Genomic DNA, 21,593 nt, shown 5'->3' on the forward strand with positions numbered 1-21,593 from the left:
TAATGTTCTGATGCACCACATTTGTGGCACTTCTAATATTTATGCAGACCTACAGTACTGTGAAAAGGTTTGTTAGCATCGTGGTTCTTGTTTATTTCATGTTACGCACGAACCACAATGGCCCACGATGCGTATTTTTTTAACAATCATGGACCTCACGATCATGTTTCTTGGACTACACAAACAAAAATTAAATATTACATGGCGTCTACGATAGATAACTTCTATTGTAAAACAACAAAGACCGTATTAGTTTATCAATTAAATCAAAAACCGATGGCAAAAGAATAAATTAAAACTTGTTGTTTTAATTCGTTGTCATAGCTAGCATAGATTTTAATCGTTCGTGAATCAAAATGCGATGTAAAAAACATTTCTATCGCTGCTTTTCGTCTATAAACTTTTAAAATGCGATCTTAAAAACATTTCTATCGCCACTTTTCGTTTATGAACTTTTTAAAATCCAATCTAAAAAAACATTTCTATCGCCGCTATTTGTTTTTAAACTTTTAAAATGCGATCTAAGAAAACATTTCTATCGCCGCTTTTCGTTTATAAACTTTAAAATGCGATCTAAAAAGACATTTCTATCGCCGCTTTTCGTTTATAAACTTTAAAATGCGATCTCAAAAAACATTTCTATCGCCGCTTTTCGTTTTTAAACTTTTAAAATGCGATCTAAGAAAAATTTCTATTGTCTGTTTTCGCTTGAAAACTTTTAAAATGCGATCTAAAAGAGCATTTCTATCGCCGCTTTTGGTTTATGAACTTTCAAAATGCGATCTCAAAAAACATTTCTATCGCCGCTTTTCGTTTTTAAACTTTTAAAATGCGATCTAAGAAAAATTTTTATTGTCTGTTTTCGCATATAAACTTTTAAAATGCGATCTAAAAGAGCATTTCTATCACTGCTATTCGTCTATAAACTTTTAAAATGTGATCTCAAAAAACATTTAAGTTTAACTTTTCTAGACAAATCACATTTCGTAAAAATACGATCGCGTCCATGACAAAAAAGTATACACCAAGCAAAAACTACAAATATGCTTTTTTAACTTGATAAAACCTGAAATAAACAAATTAACTTTAATGAAAGACTTTTTTGAAAAGAAAAAATTATACTGGCTAATAAAAATTGTGGAGCTACACGATCCTTCGTAGAGATAATAATATTAGCGTGGTGACCACGATAGAATGTTTGAATGTTTGTTGTACATAAAGACCCCGATTTTATCGTGGTTTGTGTGTACCACGCTCGTTACACGAACATGATGTTAACAAACCTTTTCACACTACTGTACTTTCACGTTTACAGGTTAAAAAAGTTCAAAGACCAGTGCCCATATGCTGAACAGTTTTCTACTCCTATCCCTTTGTCAATCTTTGAATGCTTAGTATGACAATGAATTACTTCTTTGACGCTGCGTTGTCACCAAACACTAGACTCGCCTACCGTTCAGGACTTGCCACCACGTTTCCATCCAGATGTTTCCGCTCGTTGAATCTAACCTTTACTTTTATGTCAACATGGGTCAAATATGCCACTATCAAAGACTACTTGTGCGGAATACAGTACTAAAGTCTAATCTGCAGATTTCCCAAAAAGATATCTGACATGGGCAAATTGTACTATGTCATGAGGGGTATTCGGCAAACTGAGAATGTCGTAAGCTGCAAGAGACTGCCCATCACGCCCTCCCACCTACAAGAAATGTTAAGATTTATCAACAATTAATGTTTTTCCCTATGTGACAAAGCTATGTGGCGATGCCTTATTTTGTTTGCCTTCTTCAGTCTTTTAAGAGATTCCGAATATGTTTGTCCTTCTAAAACTAATTTTGATCACAATATTCACTTTTCTCCTTTGAGTTTAGCTTCTTACCTTGCAACAATACTTTTTACATGACTATCAAAACTTCTAAAACAGATCCCTTTAGGAAAACAATTCAAATTAGGTTTGGGAGGATTAAGGGTGATTTGTGTCCTGTCAAAGCTTTCTCGCAATTTCTTGCGTACTGAGGTACTCATCATGGCCCTTGGTTTGTTCTTTCAAACGGAGAATTTGTAACTAGGAAATTAGTTTCTGCCTTTGTAAAAATTAGTTGGGCCTGATCTCAATACGCATAACTTTAGGATTGGTGGGGCCTCTGTCGCAGCATTTTGCGGTATTCAAGACTGCCATTAAGATCTTGGCAGGTGGTCAGGCCACTGTTATCACAGATATATTCATCTTTCAAATAAAGTGTTGACACAGTGGTGTTCTAAAATGGCCAACCTTTATGACGTGCCTAAGCTATGGGACATTCAGTCCATATAAATTTAAAGAGTGATCTGTGTTATTTACTCTAGTTACAATTGATAGATTAGGTCCTGTGGTTACGTACACAATTTGTGTCGTAATATGGATTTTATATACGTCAAGTATTATGATCTTGTGTTTATTTTGGCTATAGTCTGTTATTTGCTTTCTATAGCTATTGTAAATTAGTTTGTACGTGTATCTAGGCTTCTTTTTACGTCATTGATGCATATAAGCCGGTACTCACAATGACTGACTTTTTCCTGCAAAATACCCACACTAATTTGGGGATGTCGGGCTTTCTATGTCTGCCATAAAAAAATTGGACAGATTTGTGTGTGAGACTTGTTTATCTTATTATTACTTGATATTATTATCACTTATTATCATTACTGTGAGGCACACCCTTTTATAAATCCTGATATTACTATTATGTGGTAACACACGCCAGGCCAATACTGGACCAGCTTGTGCCTGCTACCTTTAGCTTATAATTATTTGATAGCACATGTTTATTAGGTACAGAAAGGCACCATGTGTGATTAGATGTTTATAGTGAAGTGAAAGTGTACCTTCATTATTGAAGAGGAAAGAGAAATAAATATCCCTCATGTGTGAGAATAAATTATTGAATAAGTAAATAATTAATAAATTAAATAATTAATAAATTAAATAATTAGTTATAGATAAATGAATAAATTAGTAGTGAGATGTACCTCGTCAATAGAGGAAATGGGAATGTAATTCATGCATGAAGAGATTTGGATCATGCCTTGGAAACCATTCACAATATAATGATCTATAAGGATATTGTGAAGGGCAACTATACTGTGCATACTCTGGGGTAATTATCCTCGTTGCCTTTGTATTTTGGTGTGATTACCTTGTTATGATTATGGGCAGCGTGCATTATCTGTCCTGCCTACTTCGATTATTTTATCACCTGGCATTCCAATCCATTCCCCAAATTTACAAATTGCGTTCCATGCGAATGATGTATGCAAAAAATTGTGTCATAATACAGTATTCTCTATTAATAAGTGTGTTACTGAGTTACCAAGACAGTTATTAACTTAAAAGGACTTCTGACTTGTGAATGACATAGGACTGCCATTCTAATCTTGCACTTTTCTACTGAAATAAATGACTCTTATGACATTGTAACAAACTCTAGACTTATTTATGGTAAGTGTAGGGCTTCCTTTTACTGCACTATATAGCACACTATGCTTCTTTTAAGACAATTTGACAACAGACTCATGACATTTGCCACAATATATATGTCTTATTATGGTGCTATTGCTAATGTTCCCAGGAAAAACACAGTATTAGAAAGACAAATGTATTTTAATTAACAACGTTATGATGTTAATATAGAGGGATTTTTGGCGAAAAAGGGTAAGGATGCAGGGCAAGCAAAAATACACAAAACTCTCCTGTGAATATACCCAAATTAATAACACTCTCCTCCAGTCGACACCTATCCTAATCTCACAAAGCGTATTTTGTCTTAAACAACTTCTCATTGTTACCTTCTCGCAATTTTTCACAACATCTTGTTGTTTTATTTCTATCTTTTTTACAACTTCTCGTTGTTTCCTTTTTCTCTTTTTTACAACTTGTCTTGTTTCTTTTCTCTCTTTTAAAACTACATGTGTAAAATTGCCCTTTTCTCATGAGTACGCACACACAACAAAACAAAAGCTGAAGAAGGCAGCCCAGCATATTTACTTTTTTTTAACAACTGCCCATTGTATCTTTTTCCTCTCCTTACATCTTCGCATTGTTTATTTTCTCTAATTTTTCACATATATACACCAGAGCTGTACACACCGTATCCTTGCTGGGGTAGATAGAATGTACCAGCAATGTACAAAAATTGTTACCTAGCCCCACCACTTATCTTAGATTTTTTACTTGATCCTTTGACCCTTATGCTTAGTTAAAAATACTCTCAAAAAATTGAACATCTTGGTTGAACAACTTTTTTATAATTTATAATAATAACTTTTTATGCGTTTATTTTTTTTGCGAAATTTCTCTAAAGCTAAACTCTCTATAACTCGAAGTTATACCTTGTATTCATATAGCAGTTTTCAAGTGTTAACCATAAATAAGCTCTTTCAGCCCAGTAAACACTGTTTTCTTAACCAAGTATAATGCATGGTTTTGGATACATGTGTAACTAAAGATCACATTTAATTAGCAGACATTTAAGATTTAGTCGTCATAAAACGTCATAAGTTACGCTGCACTTGTACCACACCATACTTTTTCTTTTTAGTATAAGAAGATGGAAAATTGTGTATTTTGAGATGGCTGACAAAAAAAGATTTGAACCAAATTATTTTTATCAGTTCCGAGTTATTTTAATAGGTGACAGTACTGTGGGAAAGTCATCATTGTTGCGTCAATTTACAGAAGGACAGTTTATCCAATCATCAGATCCTACAGTTGGTGTTGACTTTCATGTCAGAATTATCGAGTTAAGTGGTATGTTTATTAAGTTGTTCTTTTGTCAGTAAAAACAAATATATATACTGTGTATTTTTGCCAATTCTTGCTTGTACTACCTCATTAAGAGAATAAATGAATGCAGAGAAAACGTTTGCAGATGAAAAGAATGCAGAAGTATTCTTTGCATTTTTGTGCAAACTTCTAAATTTAACATTTTTTAAACAAGGATTTACCTTTACGATCTTTTGTTTTACATTTTACCTCAGTTTTTGCTAGTTTGCATTTTTTTCTGTATATTCAATATAAAATTCTTTTGACAGCATTAGCTATTTGAAATTACTAATTTGAAAGCTTTAATTCAGCATTGTAAATAAAAATTATGGACATCCACAATGTTTTATTCTGCATTTTACCCATTTTCCGGAGTTCTTTTTGCAAACCTTAATTCTGCAAATAATTTTCCTGTATGGAGAATTGTTTTAATTATATGTTAAATTCATCAAAGTAGACTGAAAGAGAAAATTTCATTGACAAAATGAAACACATGCAAAATTTGTAAATTTACGACCTATGTATATACACGCCATACAGTATTGCTTTCAGTTAGCAACTGATCAATCGTTTTAAAATGTTGTGCATTATGGAAATTTACGAAAATCCATGTTTTCACATCCACATAGTTAAACATACTGCACAAGTTTGTATGTACACAATATCAAATGTGTTAAGAACCTATCATTTGTAAAAATGAGTAAATGCAAAAAATTGATATCTGAATTAAGATATTGAAATGTAGCTACACTAATTTTTTTTAAAAGAAATTCTAGAGGCTAGAAATGCAAAAAAAATAAGAATAACGACAAGGGTAAACATGTAAAAAAATGAAAATATCCCAGGCTAAACTAATTTTTCTGGTTCTTATAAAATATGAATTTTAATATTTACATATAAATTACACATAAATTTTTATTTCAGACAAAGTGCATGTAAAACTTCAATTGTGGGACACAGCAGGTCAAGAAAGATTTCGTTCTATAACTCGTTCATATTATCGGAACTGTGCAGGCTGTTTCATTGTTTACGACATTACGCATCGCGAGTCATTCGATCATGCAAGAGACTGGTTGCAGGAAGCCAAGTATGCTACAGAAGATCAAAATATTGTTTATGTACTTGTAGGTCATAAGGTTGATTTAGATTATCAACGCGAAGTCTCTACGTCAGAGGGTGAGGCCTTTGCACATGCGCACGGAATGGTTTTCATTGAAACTTCAGCTAAAGTGACATGTAATGTTGAGGAGGCATTTATATTAGTTGCGCAAGAGATTTATTCAAGGCTAGAACAGGGCCAAATAACGCAGAAAGATGGATGGGACGGCGTGAAGACAGTTCCATTTAGACCAGGAAATATATATCTATCACAGGAGACGTTAAACGAAAAACAAACTCCTAAGAAGTGCTGTCGATAATTTTTTTAGCAATCTCTGCAGAATTTAAATGAGAAAAAAAACTACTAAATGTTCTTATTTAAAACATTAGGTTTGAAAAACGAATGCACCTTTTACTTTCAGCTTCAACGGAGATACTTCAAAAAGCTTTGTCAAAAAGTTATACTGTACTCACTTTTTTTATAAACAATACAAAATCTTGGATAAGGCTCGATGTTAAGTCTTTCTTTAACAGGTTCAACTGTTGTTTACTTGTTGCTTGTTGAAGACCAAATTCATGTGTTTTCGTGCTATGAGACTACCATTTGAATCACCTTTGCCGTACATGAAACTTACATAAAACGTACATGACTTTTACTCCCAAAAACTATTTTTAAATCCCTTTTGTTTGTCTTTTTTAAATTACTCATTTCATGCTGGCTGTTGCTTTCAAGTTGTTTCATTTTTAGACGGAGTCTCAAGTTGCTTATATGTTGCTTGTAAAAATACATGTATTGATCAAATAAGCGTTTAAGCGCTTATACTATAAGCAATACGAAAATTATCTTATAGCTAATTTTGCTGTATCGTAGATTCTGTTGTTTTTCGTAGAGGCCCCTTTGTTTCAGACAGCCACTTTCGAGCAGTGGGGCTAGAGCAAATACCGAAAAGTTTTATACGTATGTATACATATTTCATGTTAATTTATGTGAAGTTTTCAGATCAGAGGAGTCCAAGTCATTTGAAAATAATCTATAGTTTTATTGTGGGAAAATATTTATTCCTTTACACTTTACGTGATAATTTTTTGTTCAAGTTAAAATTATTTTTTTCTATTAAAATTGTACTGCATGACGTACGTGTACTATATTATATATACCACCGTAGCTACTATATAGTAATATAATTCAATTTTGATTTTGTTCATTTTATTATGTTTCCATTATCTTTTAGAATTAAGCTTTATTCGTGCTAATTTTTATTTCACGCGGACTGATTTTCGTGTAATATCACTATGAAATTTTTCGCGCGTATTAATTTTCGCGCAAGTTTTAATTTTCGCGCGGGTTTATTTTCCTAAGAAGTAACAAGGAAAAAGTATTGTTTCTGTAGTAAATTTCGCGCGCAAAAAAATTAGCGCGTTCAGACTAGTACGAATAAGGTTTATGCATTTTTATTATACGCTTTTTCTTTTATAAGAATATGCTATATAATATGCTGAATATGCTCCGTGTACCACTAATATATGTCTTCACCTATATATAAAATTTCGGGAGGGAAGTCGTTTCGGTGGAATAAATATAAGGCGAGACAAAAATATGTTCTATTTCAAAAAAAAATTCAGCGTGTTTAAGGATTCAGCAATTTTGTCCGAATTGGTCTCAAAAAGTGCAGACCAAGTGTAAAAAAGAAGAACATTCATAATCAGACCTGTGATCTCTTAATATATATACTACAATATGGCATAATTACCCAAGCTTATAATTTTTTCTATAATTTTATTCATTTCAGAGGATTTCTTTCACCTGCATCTTAGGTATATGAAATAAAGCAGTCTGTGAAAAGCATGTAGATCTCAAAAGAAGTTGAAATTTTTTTAAAAAATAAAATTGTTAGCGTTAGCAGAAATGCGTAATGCTATTTTTTCTGACGCTGACAATTTTAAGCAAATTTCGACATATTCGCCATCTTTGTTTGCTTCGTTGATAGCAGAAATATTATCTTATTTTTTGTAAAGTTTATTTTTACGCTGTGTTATTATGTAGGACAACCCTATGTTGCATAAAAAGATATAGAATATAAAATAATTGTTAAATTCAATATACACACTGTCTTCGTTCAGGAGATATATAAACGAGTAATTTTTAGTTCTTTTAATTTCTTTTGATAACATGCTTCTACAAGAGCAAGTATCACGTTTATCCCTCCTACCCATGAGCACCACCGCGCGATAAACTTTTCATGCTAAAAAGCTAGTGCCTAGAAATTTGACTGAAAACTAATTTCACGGTTGACTAGGCACGGTTATTTTTGCCAGGATTAAATTTCGCAGATTTTTGCATTTCACGGGATAGATGGCTACAACGGTCCCTTTGTTGATCATACCACATAACGCATGGAACTCAAACCGCAGATGGAATAATGATCTAAAACTGATAAGTTCTAAGAACGCGCCATCAACCTCGTTTCCAGGGCTATTTTTCGCTTTTTTAATATTCCGCCGTTTCGGATATCAAAAAAGTGAAAAATTGCCCTGGTTGGACGCGCCATATGTCCGAAATAATATTAAATGTGATTCATAACGTCACAACTTTAGTGGCTAGTACAGTAAATTGATCATCGTTGTTTCTGTTACTAATGCAATCAAATAACGTTTTCCACACAATTTTTTATTTGATCGGCCGCAACATTTCTTTAACTTTTAGTAAAGAAAATAGATGTGATATTTAGAATCCTCAATTTAAACCCGATAACTTATTAAATTTTATAAATAAGGCTTATTAATAAAGCTTGTTTACACTGCGTGCATTGCGAAATAATAAAATGTTTAATTGGCTGTCCGGTAGTAGAAAAAACCTCTACATTGGAGGAAGAAATAGCTTGATGGAGATGAGTATTTATACAGAAAACAAACAATATGTCATATGTGTTTTAATTTTGAACTCTGTTCGAAAACGACTCAAAAATTAAGAGTTCCTCGACCATAACAACAATATCAAAAAGCACTTTCTCATCTCATGTTGTTAAAAAAAAGTAGAAACTTATTGTGATAATAATAAGATATCTTTCAGGAAATCCAAAAGTTTTAATGATTGAAAAAGATGTAGTGAAGTTAGACAAAAAAAAACCTGCAACGAGTTAAGAGTGTTAATAAAGGCGGCCATAACAAATACAACAGGGACATTCCTGATACATGAGGAAGGTTATTCCTGTAGATCCCTGGCGCAAAAAAATTTATGAGTAATTTAAAACAAAATTCGTTCGTTTGTTCTTTCGTTCATTGATTTCGCTGTTGATGGAAGAGTTGATCTTGTTGTAATTTTAAAACGTTGATACAATGGAAGACATGTTTTGCTCTCTGACTTATTAAGACAGAAGACACTAAACTTTGCTGATGAACTTTATGAGTATTTCCCAATTTTCTTGTTATACGAATAATTGTCAGCCGGGAAATGCGACGCTAAAATTTTCGCCACTGAAATTCAGAAAAATACGATATTCCCACATTATATGTACACTAAATGAAGGGTATCCCTGCGCACTTCGAAGGAGGAGAGCATATCGGGGACGTTCGATCGGGTTTTCCAGGCTTGTTGACGGCTGATAAAAATCTTGCATGTCACAATAGGAGGAACGAACAAACAAACAGTTGTTTGCTAGCTTACTACTCAGCCACCACACATATAAATAGTCCAACCAGTAGCAAAAGATAGTATTGGTACTAGCTACACTTTTTATAATGGCCCTTGCTGTTTCAATGTTTCGCTGGTTAGACTTATTAGAAAAAGAGTTTGATAAAGCGTTTGTTGAACTTGATATTTTGCTGGGAGAAATTGATATTGACCAGATAGAATTGACTCATGCAGGCCGACAGAAAATAACTGCATTATCCTCTTCCTTTGCTCAGTTAGCTCATAAATCTCAGACAATATTTCAAGCAAATGCTAAACTGGAGGTAAAGGTTTTTATTGCACTGTTTTTGTTTATTGTGTAAGCCAGCTAGCTTCCTGGGGCAAACAATACACTTTATTATATGACTTGCAAAAAATGATTTAGGAACATCTGACCACAGTATTTGTTTGCCCTCAAACATGCAATAATCCCATTGGCAGTTATAATGTACAGATAGATATGGAAACAGTTTCCTTGTTGAGAAACAGTTTCCATATTCAGAAACTTTTTTTGTGTGTAAAAGTAACAAATAGTTTCTGAATATGGAAACCAATTTTAGTTTTCCATCTTCTGCAAGCTAATTTGGATTTCTTCATTATAGTACTTACTTTTGAAGCGATGCTTCAAGATTATCATCCAAAATGACCGTCTTCATTTGAATTGCATGCCAGATAGATAGATGTGCATATTTTAAATGGCTAGCCTCACAAATATCGAGGGATATACCCTGTCTATTATTCCCAGGAGGGGCCATGGCTTAGATGGAGAGTCCTGGTCCCAATTATAACCTGCACTCTACTAGACAACTTCTGGCAACATCCAACGGCCCACACAGTGAGCCATGTCCTCAATTTCCCTTGCATGGCTTGGGTTAACCCGGGGCTATGGTAACACTCACTCACCCATGTTGAATCGCCGTCAAGAGGAATCGAACCCCGGTCTCCCGCACAGAGTACGAGAGCTATAACAACTAATCTACAGCGCCACCAAAAAAGGAAAAAAGGCAGCACAAACAGTCTCATCTTTCCACACACCAAACCATATGTAAAAGGGAGTTTGAATTTGCCCTTTTATTCGCTGTTAGCCCTATAATTATGGGTTCATTTGAGATTTTGGACTGAAACCTATCCAGCAACCTTTTAAATACTGGAACATTGCATTCTGTACAATTTCTCACTTCTTGTGGTAAACAATCAAATAATTTTAATCTTTTGACCAATAGAAAGCCCTACCAATAAACTTATTTACCAATAAAAAATATTATATAAAAACTTCTCTTATTAGTGCAGTTCTAATCAAATTTACCCCTGTATTAGTGATATTTTACCACCATCCCCCAACCAAACAGAAAAACAGTGTGAGAAGTCGGAAACAATTTCTTTTTTTAAAAAAAACACATAACACCTAGGTTCCCAATTCAGAAACTTGTACCTTATCCAAAACTGATTAATTAGAAACCAAGCCACATGACTTTTTTGCCAGAAGACACTCCGTTACCATACTTTTTAGTGTATATATTAGTAACGTGTTGTGCTGACTGTGTAATTCCTTTGACATTTCCAACCCTTTGTGTTTCTTTTCCTTCATTGTTTGTCTTTTTCTCAGCCTTGGGTACTCTCATAAACCTTTTTTAAATGTTTACATTTTCAGCGGCAAGCCCTTCTGGCTCTAAAAACTAATTACCTAATTTACTACTACGAGATGTTACCAATAGTTACCATTTTTAGAACAGGGTGAGGTTTTACCGTACGCGATATTGATAATTATTTTTAAGCCCTTGTTGCAGTACATGCGAAAGCTATTCTACATTCACAGAGTGTGACCAAACTGGACGTTTTAAGTCTGCTTGGGTGAATTTTTTTTTACTGGCAGATAATTAGGTGGTTCTGGCATTATCAACACTTGGAAATATAATGTCTAACTTCCTAATCTGGAAACACTGAAAAGCTTAGAACGTTTTATGGTTTCAATGTATAAGTGGAATAAATGTCCTACAGACCTGGTATCACTATCTCAATTGCATTTGCATTTATTCTCCAAATTCCAGTATAATGCTGACATGTCGCCATCAACATTAGCTGCATTGAAGTACAAAATTTTCAGATGTCACTTCATTTCAATGGTTTTACAAAGATCACATATCCTCATTCAACAACTTCCAAATGCAGCCAATTATGGTTAGGAAACAAATAAAGTCGGTAACTTATTACTCATCGAGTTAAGTTCTTGTAATTGCAAAACAAGTTGCATATCCAACTGATGTAAATGCAGCAAAAATTTCGGCGCGTCAAAACAGTGGTGGTGCAAAGGATAAATCCGAGTCAGATGAATATAGTTCTAGTGATGATGAGTGAATGAAACATTGTACAAGCATTGCTGGAGTTGTTTTTGTCATTATTTTCAGCAATTTTTTTAACTTTCTGAAATAGCCTTAAAGAAAGAAAGTAAAACAACTAAATAACATGCTTTGATCTGTAAATTACTGGTCTGAAAATTATCCCTCGAAGTGATTTGAACATTAAATTTTGATCAAACTAAAAAAAGACATTAGGGTGACCCAAAACCATACCAAAATTCAATAAAAAAACTTCGCTATTGAAAAAGTTAGTCATTTTTGTGCTGGGTCAGAAAATTACCGGTCTGTTAATTGGTCCAAAGTTTGAATAGTAATATCTTTCAAATGTTACCTTTTAAAGACATGGTTCTTACATTTTTTTGATCCACTCGATCTCCTCTTTCTGACCATATATAACATGACATATAAATTATTTTTTTGCTGACAGTGAAAGTGATGATGTCATCAAATTTGGTCCCATGGGACCAAAATATTTGCCACCCATTTTTTTGGTAATTTGCTAAGGAACAACTTTAAATCAAAAATTACTTTTAACACACATGTGCACATGAAAATACCCTCACTAATTTGTTCTCATGATTCTTTGTGCTCATGGCTAGCGTTTTAAGGGGAAACAATAATAGGGGATGGCTGATAAAATAGGGTATTAGTGTCGCACACACACAAGTCGACACTATTTGTTAGGGTTCAAACGGATACGAATTTAATGCTACATACAATAGGTTTTAATCCATAAACACTAAATAAAATACAAAACTTTACTTAAAAAATAATATAAGCAAATAATAAAAGAAAGCAAACAAGAATGTACGAACAAAATATAGAAACATAAAAACAAAACAAAATATCTTACTAAACCACTTTCACTAAACCACCACCAAACAACATCACACGCACACATACTAAGTAAAAACGCACACATGAATCCACTACATGCTAAAAATGTAAAACACAACAAACTAATAATACAAAAAACAAAAGAACTTTACAAGTACCACAATGGGCCGTTAACAGACATAAGAACAGAGGAACAAGACAGCAATAACATACATTAAAATACTAACATGTAACATAAAGTTAATGACGTGAAACACATAAAACTTAAGGCTACACACAACAGAAATAAAGCTATACACACACTACAATATAAACACGGTCTTAAGGGATGCCTAGACACTGGCATTGCTGTGCCTCAGCAGCAGCAACATGGCTCCCCTCAAGATGATATCTTACATCTTGACAAAAACTAACTAGAACAATTTAATCAAAATATACAAAACCATGGCTTCCTGATTGGGAATCGTTTATTTAATTATTTTCGACAAGCAACACCAACTTATGTATTGGACGTACTAGTTCATGCTGATTAGATGTAGTTTTCAGTGACACTGATCGAACCAGTCCGTCATTGTCTATAAAACGTGTTTGTTATTCTAGCTTCCAATTTCCAATCAGAACGATGTTCAGATTCGTCTTTCAATATTACGATGTCGCCAACTTGGAAGCAACGTCGCTTGTGTTGCCAAACAGTTCGTTTTTGGAGAGTTTGCAGGTATTCTTTCCTCCACCTTGACCAAAATTCATTCGCAATATGCTGGATATATCTCCATTGTCGCCGACTGTAAAGATTAGGTTTGTCAAAAACACCAGGTGGCAAAACAATTACGTTTGATTTCATAGTAAGCAGATTCAATGGTGAAAGTGGGCTATCTGCATTGCTTAATGTTTTGCACGTGAGAGGTCTTGAATTCACAATGCCCTCGACTTGAGCTAGCAATGTCCTAAAGGATTCGTGGTTTAGGATATGACCATGCGTTCTTAACAGTGACGTCAAGATTGAGCGCACAGTTCGAATTTGACGCTCCCAAATTCCACCAAAGTGACTCGCTGTTGGTGGATTTCTCTTCCAACTGAACCAATCTCCTCCCTGTAACTGAAGGAAGGTAGATATTTTATCGTCATCCATTTCATTCAGGGCTTTTTTCAACTCCTTTTTAGCTCCAACAAAGTTACTGATTGTAAAACCTCTACCTCTATGTCAGACATCTTCATGACACTTACGTACAATCATTGTTGTTACATCACCATTCCTGGGTAGAATAATGGGGTGAACTGTTCCATATTCTTCCATTTCACTTCTTGATAAACGTCCACCAACTCTCAGTATTCCATTGCAATCGAGAAAAGAAGACAATTTAAACAGGGAACTTACACGTTTTACCACTGGTATCCAACCATCTTCGGTACTGGTTTTCTTTAGAACAGCTATTTCATCAGCAAAGTTCGTATGCTGTACCAATTTTAAGATGACCGTTTCAGCTTTTTGCAAGTCTTCTATATCTATGCTGTTTACGATTCACCCATTGTAACATAATAGCAACGAGTCTCTTCAACTTCATCCATTTCGATATACTTGATGTTAGTCTTAACAACACGTCGTTCTGAATAGAGGTACGGTTTACCTTGACTCTTTTTACTTCAGGATCATTATGTGACAGAGTAAATTCCATGTTATCAACACTATTTGAAGGTTGTAACGGTTGATGTAGAAATTCAGGACCAGTAAACCATCTTTGGTTCTTCAAATAACTGTTCATCCTCAAACCATCCTTGTAACAGCTTCATGTTTAACGACATTCCTTTTGATGGAGCACTGCAATCGTAAACAACCCTTATTTTGTTTGGTTTCATTGGATGGTAGACACCAAAATGTGGAATGTACCAACTTTTTCCTTCCAAAGGATACAATTGATCAGTTGTTGGTCAGGCGTAGCCTTTCTCGAAGAATGTTTGTAAATCTTTGTAATCATTTTGTAATCATTTAACATCTTGGGGCTTTTCACTAATTTCTTTTTTAACCAAGCAACATAGGGGATGGAAACAATAATAGGGGATAATAATGGCTGCGATTGGCATAAGCATATAATATTTTTTGTCATTCTTACTTTTTTGATTTATATCAAATATTTTAATTTAAATACAGAACCAGTTGGGTGACTCAATGCCATATATTTTTGTTGCAGTTATCAAAGAAATAACAAATCTGCCGTAACAATGCTTGTTAGAATTAAAAAAGTTAGTAGTAAATAAAATTGATAACTTAAATAGATGGCTATTAGTTTAAGCATCTGCACAGCTTGATAAAAAAGAAAAAAATCTTCAAACGCTAAAATTAACTTTGGTTTGATGACATTATTATGGCATATAAACTCAAGAAAGTAAAAATGCTGGAACCAAGAGAAGTTTCTGTGTTTTTTATTAAAGTAAATATATGATATAATAGCATTGTGGCAATATTTTAACTGTGTTTTGCTTGTAATTTTGCCTTAAACATGCATGTAATATATTATAGTAATATGTAATCATATTTTGTTTTCAGGCAGAACTTGTTGCATTACGATCTGGCATGACTGAAGCACAGGCTAAAGTAACCGTGTTGGAGAGTGAATTAAAAAACACTCTCCTTCAACTTCATGCTGTTCAATTACAGCTGCATTCATCTGGAGAAAATACCCCTGATTCAAACAGCATAAAGTCAAAGCTGGTAAGAATATTTATGTACTAATGTAATGGACACAGGGTCTGAGAGTGACTCAAGCTCTTCACTCTGCTACGAAAGTCAGAAATTTACAAATTATTGTCAAAATGTCAGGGGAAAGTCAGGAATGTCAGGAAATTCCTTCATATGTTAAGAATATGTCAGGAATTATAGGTTTAAATTTTTTGATTTAAATCATTTTCATTTTTCTAATAATTAGCAATTAAAGTTCTTAGAATTAGCATTAATTTTTTACTGTTTGTATTGTCGTATCAAATTGCCATTCTGGGGGTAATTCAAGGTTTCAATAAATATAGAATTTTTCCTTAAAAAAGCTTGAAAAGTTAGGGAAAATCGATTATTTAAATATTATACAACGTGTTTGTTATAGCTAAATTGTTATACATGCTATAACTTTGTTAAAAAAATTGATACTAGGGGAAAATATGAGGATAATATTTAGTGGACACCCCTGATATCGTACTTTTATTCTGTGCTTGTAAGAGATTGGAGGAGGTTGGAATTTCTGGATATGCTCTAAAAATTTAATAAGCACCAAAGAATTAAATATGTACCGATGGAGCAGGAATAATCGTTCTTTCATGCAATTTGTGTTTTGGATGTACAATATTTGTTTGCAGGAAAATGAACTTACTCAATTCAGGCGGGATGCTATGAAAGAAGCAAGTCTTGAGGCTGAAGCAAAGCAATACCAAAAAGAAAACGAAGAAATGCGAAATTATACAGTGCAATTATTAGGTGAAGTGCACGGTGCAAGACTTGCAGCTAAATATTTAGACAAAGAGCTTGCTGGCAGGTAGAAAAGTTTTTTTTTAGCTATCAGTGTTGTGTCCTTTCTTGAATGATGATTATGACATGTATACATTAACAGTGTTGTTGAACCGAACCCAAATATCATTTTCATCTTCCTTTTCCACTTTTTAACAATATTTACATTTTTTGTACTTTATGGGGAGACAAAAATTGAGAACATTTTTGTGAACCTTCTTTGGCTTATTCAGCCAAGAATTCTTTCTTCACGATCAATAAAGAAGTGCATGTCAAACAAAGTAAGTTTTTGAAACCAGACTAAAAGTAATTTTAATAAAATAAACTTAATAATAATAATAAAATTTACATTAAAATTAGAAACCCATAAGCGAAGTAGTTTAAAGCTATCCAAATTAGAGATGTCATACTTATTATACACCATACATTACAACTCACCCACCCCCGGAAAACCCCAAGAATTTCGCCATATTTTAGCAGAAATAACTTTTTGAGAGTGTTGCGAAATTGGGCGAAAATCCGTCGAAACTTTTTTTTCGCTGAATTATAGTTATACTGAAGTAAATTTCATTCTTATTGAAGGATTCAACAAATACAGTTGTTAGGTCGTGATTTAAAAGGACAAGATCACAACGTTCTGTGGAATCAAATAGAAGCAGAAATCCACCTACACAGACACAAGACTGTCATCAGAGCATGTCGTGGTCGACAAGATCCTGACAAACCCATACCTGCTCCAGAAAAAGTTCAAATTCACGAAGACGATGATATGTTAACTGTTGCTCGCAAGAAGAGGGGAATTGGTGAACCGAGGCTCGTGAAGTTACACAGAGACAAAAGCGAAGGTTTGGGGGTGTCGATAACGGTATTTTTCCTTGTTATTATTTTTTCATAATGTGAAACTGAGAGTATAGTTCCTGCAAATTGCTTTTAACTAGTGAAGTACCTTACACGGATTGCATTTCGTTTGAGCAAGTTCTCTTTAATGCTTTGTTTGTAAAGTTTGGCTTAGATTAATTCTCACAACCGCTTAATAGAACTCCATTTCCTGTGGATTTATTATGGCTGGTGGTAACATCTCAATTTTTTTGTGTAGGATTATTATTGCAAAAATTCATTTACGCAAAAAATATTCACGTATATTGTACTCTTCATAAGAAAAAGGGAAACTTCACCACTTGTCTTATTCTATAAATACTTCCCCGCTCATATTGAAAAAAATGGGAAAATTTATCTCACAGCTTTTCTAATAAACCTGGGAAACCTTTTACGCAACAATATCGGACGAAGAGAAGTCTGTGTGTTCATAATAAAGCTTGTATTCTTTTTTGTATTGCTTTTTTGGCACGAAACTTACGCTTAAAAAATGCAGATCTTTCAAGTTTGTTGAAATTGTCTGCACAAAGAATTTGTCACTCAAAATATGTCAATAATATTTTTTTTTAATAACAGGGTGGCAAAGAGCACGGCGTGCCAATCATAATATCAGAAATTCACGATGACATGCCAGCCGCGCGTTGTAAAGAACTCTATGTTGGCGACGCTATCTTGACAGTTAATAACACCGACCTTCAGAACGCGTCACATGGAGAGGCTGTACATGTGTTGTCGCGCGTACATGGCGACATTACCATGGAAGTTCTATATGTTGATGTTGATGATTCGGGGGAGGAAGACAACTGGGAAGAAGATGATAGTCTAAGGTATGACACGTTATTTTTTTAGTAAGAAACATGACACTATAAAAATAAGAAATATAAGAAACATGCCAAGCCTCATTTGGAAATTGTAAGGTTTTTTGTACAAACTTATAAGATTGTTTGTAGCATGCAGTAGTGACAGCCATTTTTTCCAAAAATATTCACTGTGCCTTCTGAAAATTATTTTCCCGAAATTAGTGGATTTTCGTCAATTTCTCGAAAAGGAGGTCCTTCCTGAATTAGTTGAAAACTCGGTATTTCCAAAGTTTGCAAAAACTTATTGTCGTAAAATTTGGATTTTTTTTTTCTTTTTTGTAAAAAACGGTTTACACTTATTTTTCCTTTTGTTACCACTTGGATGATAAACAACATAAGTTTTATTTTAGCAGTCTAATCTGTCTCCCACAAAAATGACGCCCCTGAAAGCTGTATAAATTAGAAGAGATGTTCTCTCTTTGCAAAATTTTCCAAGGTTAAATCCGCAGACCTCGTAAAAGTTAAGTTTTATGTCAAAAAACACCTGAAAATTTTCAGTATAAAAAAACTGAAAAAGCGCTTTGTTATCGTTAGTTGCGGTGATGCTTTCTCTAAGCACGTCCATACAAGAATTAAATCTTCTCACATTTTCTTTTATCTGAACGGTTTGTTTATCATTTTTTTCTTTATCTTTCAGGTATAGCTCTGTTGGCATTGTAGACGATCCTAGCGACTTTCTTACAAATGGCGAGGTGTACACGACCAATTCTCCTGGTGATCCACAGAGATTAAAGAACGGGTAAGCTTTTTATTGTCGATGATGCTTTGGAAATTATGTTCCAAAACGTTACTGACATGTTTAATAGTTAACGCTTTACCCAAGAGGATTAATCAACACTATTTTTTTTTGGATTTATTTTTACGATTCAGTGGTAAAATATTTCGCGTTTTGTGGTATTTTTTTTTTGTGAATACAGTTCGCAGAAATATATTAGCGGGATTTATTTTTTGCGAACCCGACAAACATCTATGCTTTTGCTAGTAAATGGCTTTCAGGAGAATCTCCCTCGAGGAATAAAGAAATTTTATGTTTTATATGGTTTGTTTTTGTGAAGTGTGATTTAAATTATTCCAGATTAAAAGATTCTAGGCTTTATTTATTCCTGTTAAGAGAGGGCCATTCGCCTTCATCGTGTTGAAGATATAGTGTCAGGTTTTTATTTTTTTTAGCATTTCAAACAGTATCAACTCCAACCTTCCTAATACTTCGGAGACTGACAATAGCAAAATTACTAATGACTTGAATTCAATGAAAATTTCGTCACCTAAACAACAGACTTATTCAGTACCTAGTACTCCAACCAGTGCGAAGTATCCGGGCATGAGTAAACGTGTATTTAGTGCAGAGGATGTAAATGGAAAGCTGGATTCCTGAGTTTTGTTGCGAAAATTATTAAAGATGACCGCAAGATGATCGCATCGAAGGAATGGTGGCTGCTTTGGGTGCACATTATTGGGTGTTATTTCAATTTTTGCACCACTTAACGTCCATGCTTAGTTCGTTAAATGATTAACGAGTTTATCGTGTTGCCTTGGCTGATGTAGTAAACCTAGAATAATTTTCACCACAAACCGAAAGAAAGCTACGAATTAGCAATTTAAAGTTTAATATCAGATTAAAAATTTACATCATTGAATGGTACTTCTAAAGCTATTTATTGTCTAATATAAGGTTTTAATTATTTCTCAAGGAACGGGACAGTTGTTTGTTGTGTTTACATAAGTGAAGTAAAATTTCGGGCCGTTGCTATCTTTTACACCGACCCTATGATAAGTGCACGTGCGCATGAGCACTCATGACGGTGTGTTTGCATCAGTTTTTTACATTTGCTGTAATATTTCACTTCTGTCTTAAGGGCGAAAGTGAAATTCTCATTTCGGTGGTTTATGTAAAAAAATCCGACGCTTTTAACGAAGGCCTACGTGATTTCTACTTTTCTTCCAGCAGAGTGAAACTCTCATGTAAACGCTACTCTTAAACTGCATGATCTTGCATGAACCACCGAAAAAAAATTGGTGGAATCTCGTAAAGAAAATAAATGTCACACGCATGCTTTCTATCGCGATTATAAATTTTTAAGCAACGGAAGAAGCGTAATATAAAAAATCTGTCATCTTGCAAGACCATTCAGGGTCCAATTTTTGTTTTAAATTTTTTTCGAGATGTATATTTTTTTAATATTTTTGCCATCCCTGATTAAATTTTCTATATGCTACACTGGCCCTGATTACACGGGCTGTGAGTCAACACCAGTACATATTGACGTTTAAATTTTGTTTAAATTTTACTTTACTCCGTAAACCTGTGACGTAGAAATCACCGCCCGTGTAAAGGGGGTCGAACAAGATAAACAAGTTTAATGTTATTGTGATAGAGTAAGTTAATGTATGTAAATTTATGATATTCATATATTTTATGATATAGATTTCTTTAATACAATTTTACACTTCTAAATTTGTTTTGTTTTCACGCAAAAATTAACTCTAGGACTGAAGATCAGAGGAGCGGAATTTGTACGAAGGATGAAAATGTGAGGAACGGCGGAACTGTGGATTTATTTACGACTAAGGAATGGCTTTATTTATCACATTGCGCTAAAAATCATAGCGATTTTGGAAAAGAAAAGTCCGTTTGTAAACGTATGATGGAAGTTGACTTGTGTTAGCTTACAAAGCGGCCAAAGTGCTGGTGTTGTGGCCAAAAAAAATCTAATGCTGATGCCCACCAAACGTTGCAGGCTGCGTCCAGGGAACGCTTCAATAAAAAGCACCGCTGACCGCTTATAACACGAAAATTACCTTTGCTTAATGCTAAGTGTTTTGTACTGCCCTCTTCAAATTTGACCTGTGAAACCATTCTACTGTTGCAAAAAATAGAAAAATTTTACACGACATCGAAAAGTTCTCGTTAATTGACTCTGTTCAAAACAGGCGGACTTATTAAAAGAATTGACCAAAGTTATGGGAAAGCATTTAAAAATAAATTACCTTCGATCTAGTCACGAAAAAGGTATAGAATTTTACTGTGACCTTGTGTATCAATTTAACCCAACCTCGTTCACAGGGTTCTTCGCGTTTATTGTAAAGCAATTTCGGTAGGTAAGGTTAGTTTGTTACCAAAACAGGCGGACTTATTAAAAGAATTGACCAAAGTTCTGGGAAAGCATTTAAAAATAAATTAACTTCGTCTAGTCACGAAAAAGGTATAGAATTTTACTGTGACCTTGTGTATCAATTTAACCCAACCTCGTTCACAGGGTTCTTTCGCTTTTTAATATTGAAAAAAACCCCCACTGAGAACAAGGGTGCACTTCCAACTTCGCGTTTATTGTAAAGCAATTTCGGTAGGTAAGGTTAGTTTGGTACTAGATACGGTTGGAAATTAAAAATAGTTAGAAATCTTTAATCCTCCAGGGACTCCTCAAACATTTCCTAAAACCGAGAGATCGATATATTGAAGGGTTTTGTAAGGGAGGACAGAATGTTCGTTAAATGGAAATGTTAGTTATATCTCCTCCTAGGTAGCTAATATTGATATTTCAACACACAAGCTATGTAAACTTACATTACAGGTAGTGAATAAGCAAATCTGATTGGT

At 34.0% G+C, this 21,593-nt stretch overlaps 2 protein-coding genes across 3 annotated transcripts; both read left to right on the plus strand.

Annotated features, from left to right (window-relative positions):
- Positions 1-533: 533 nt before the first annotated feature.
- LOC130645453 (ras-related protein Rab-39B-like) lies at positions 534-8,045 on the plus strand. The gene is made up of 3 exons (XM_057451448.1): positions 534-3,143; positions 4,584-4,792; positions 5,732-8,045. Exons 1-3 carry the CDS (start codon positions 3,094-3,096, stop codon positions 6,223-6,225), a joined length of 753 nt encoding a protein of 250 aa, XP_057307431.1. The 5' UTR covers positions 534-3,093; the 3' UTR covers positions 6,226-8,045.
- Positions 8,046-9,473: 1,428 nt separating this feature from the next.
- Positions 9,474-20,450, plus strand: LOC130645454 (Golgi-associated PDZ and coiled-coil motif-containing protein-like). Of its 2 annotated transcripts, none has more exons than XM_057451449.1 (7): positions 9,474-9,859; positions 15,312-15,476; positions 16,112-16,287; positions 16,842-17,124; positions 17,712-17,962; positions 18,633-18,734; positions 19,166-20,450. In XM_057451449.1, exons 1-7 carry the CDS (start codon positions 9,644-9,646, stop codon positions 19,368-19,370), a joined length of 1,398 nt encoding a protein of 465 aa, XP_057307432.1. In that variant the 5' UTR covers positions 9,474-9,643; the 3' UTR covers positions 19,371-20,450. The 2 variants fall into 2 exon arrangements, with proteins under 2 accessions (XP_057307432.1, XP_057307433.1); XM_057451450.1 differs by lacking the exon at positions 9,474-9,859 and adding an exon at positions 12,139-13,484.
- Positions 20,451-21,593: the final 1,143 nt, after the last annotated feature.

Source organism: Hydractinia symbiolongicarpus, chromosome 5 (assembly GCF_029227915.1).
Source record: "Hydractinia symbiolongicarpus strain clone_291-10 chromosome 5, HSymV2.1, whole genome shotgun sequence".
Classification (NCBI taxonomy): Eukaryota; Metazoa; Cnidaria; class Hydrozoa; order Anthoathecata; family Hydractiniidae; genus Hydractinia; species Hydractinia symbiolongicarpus.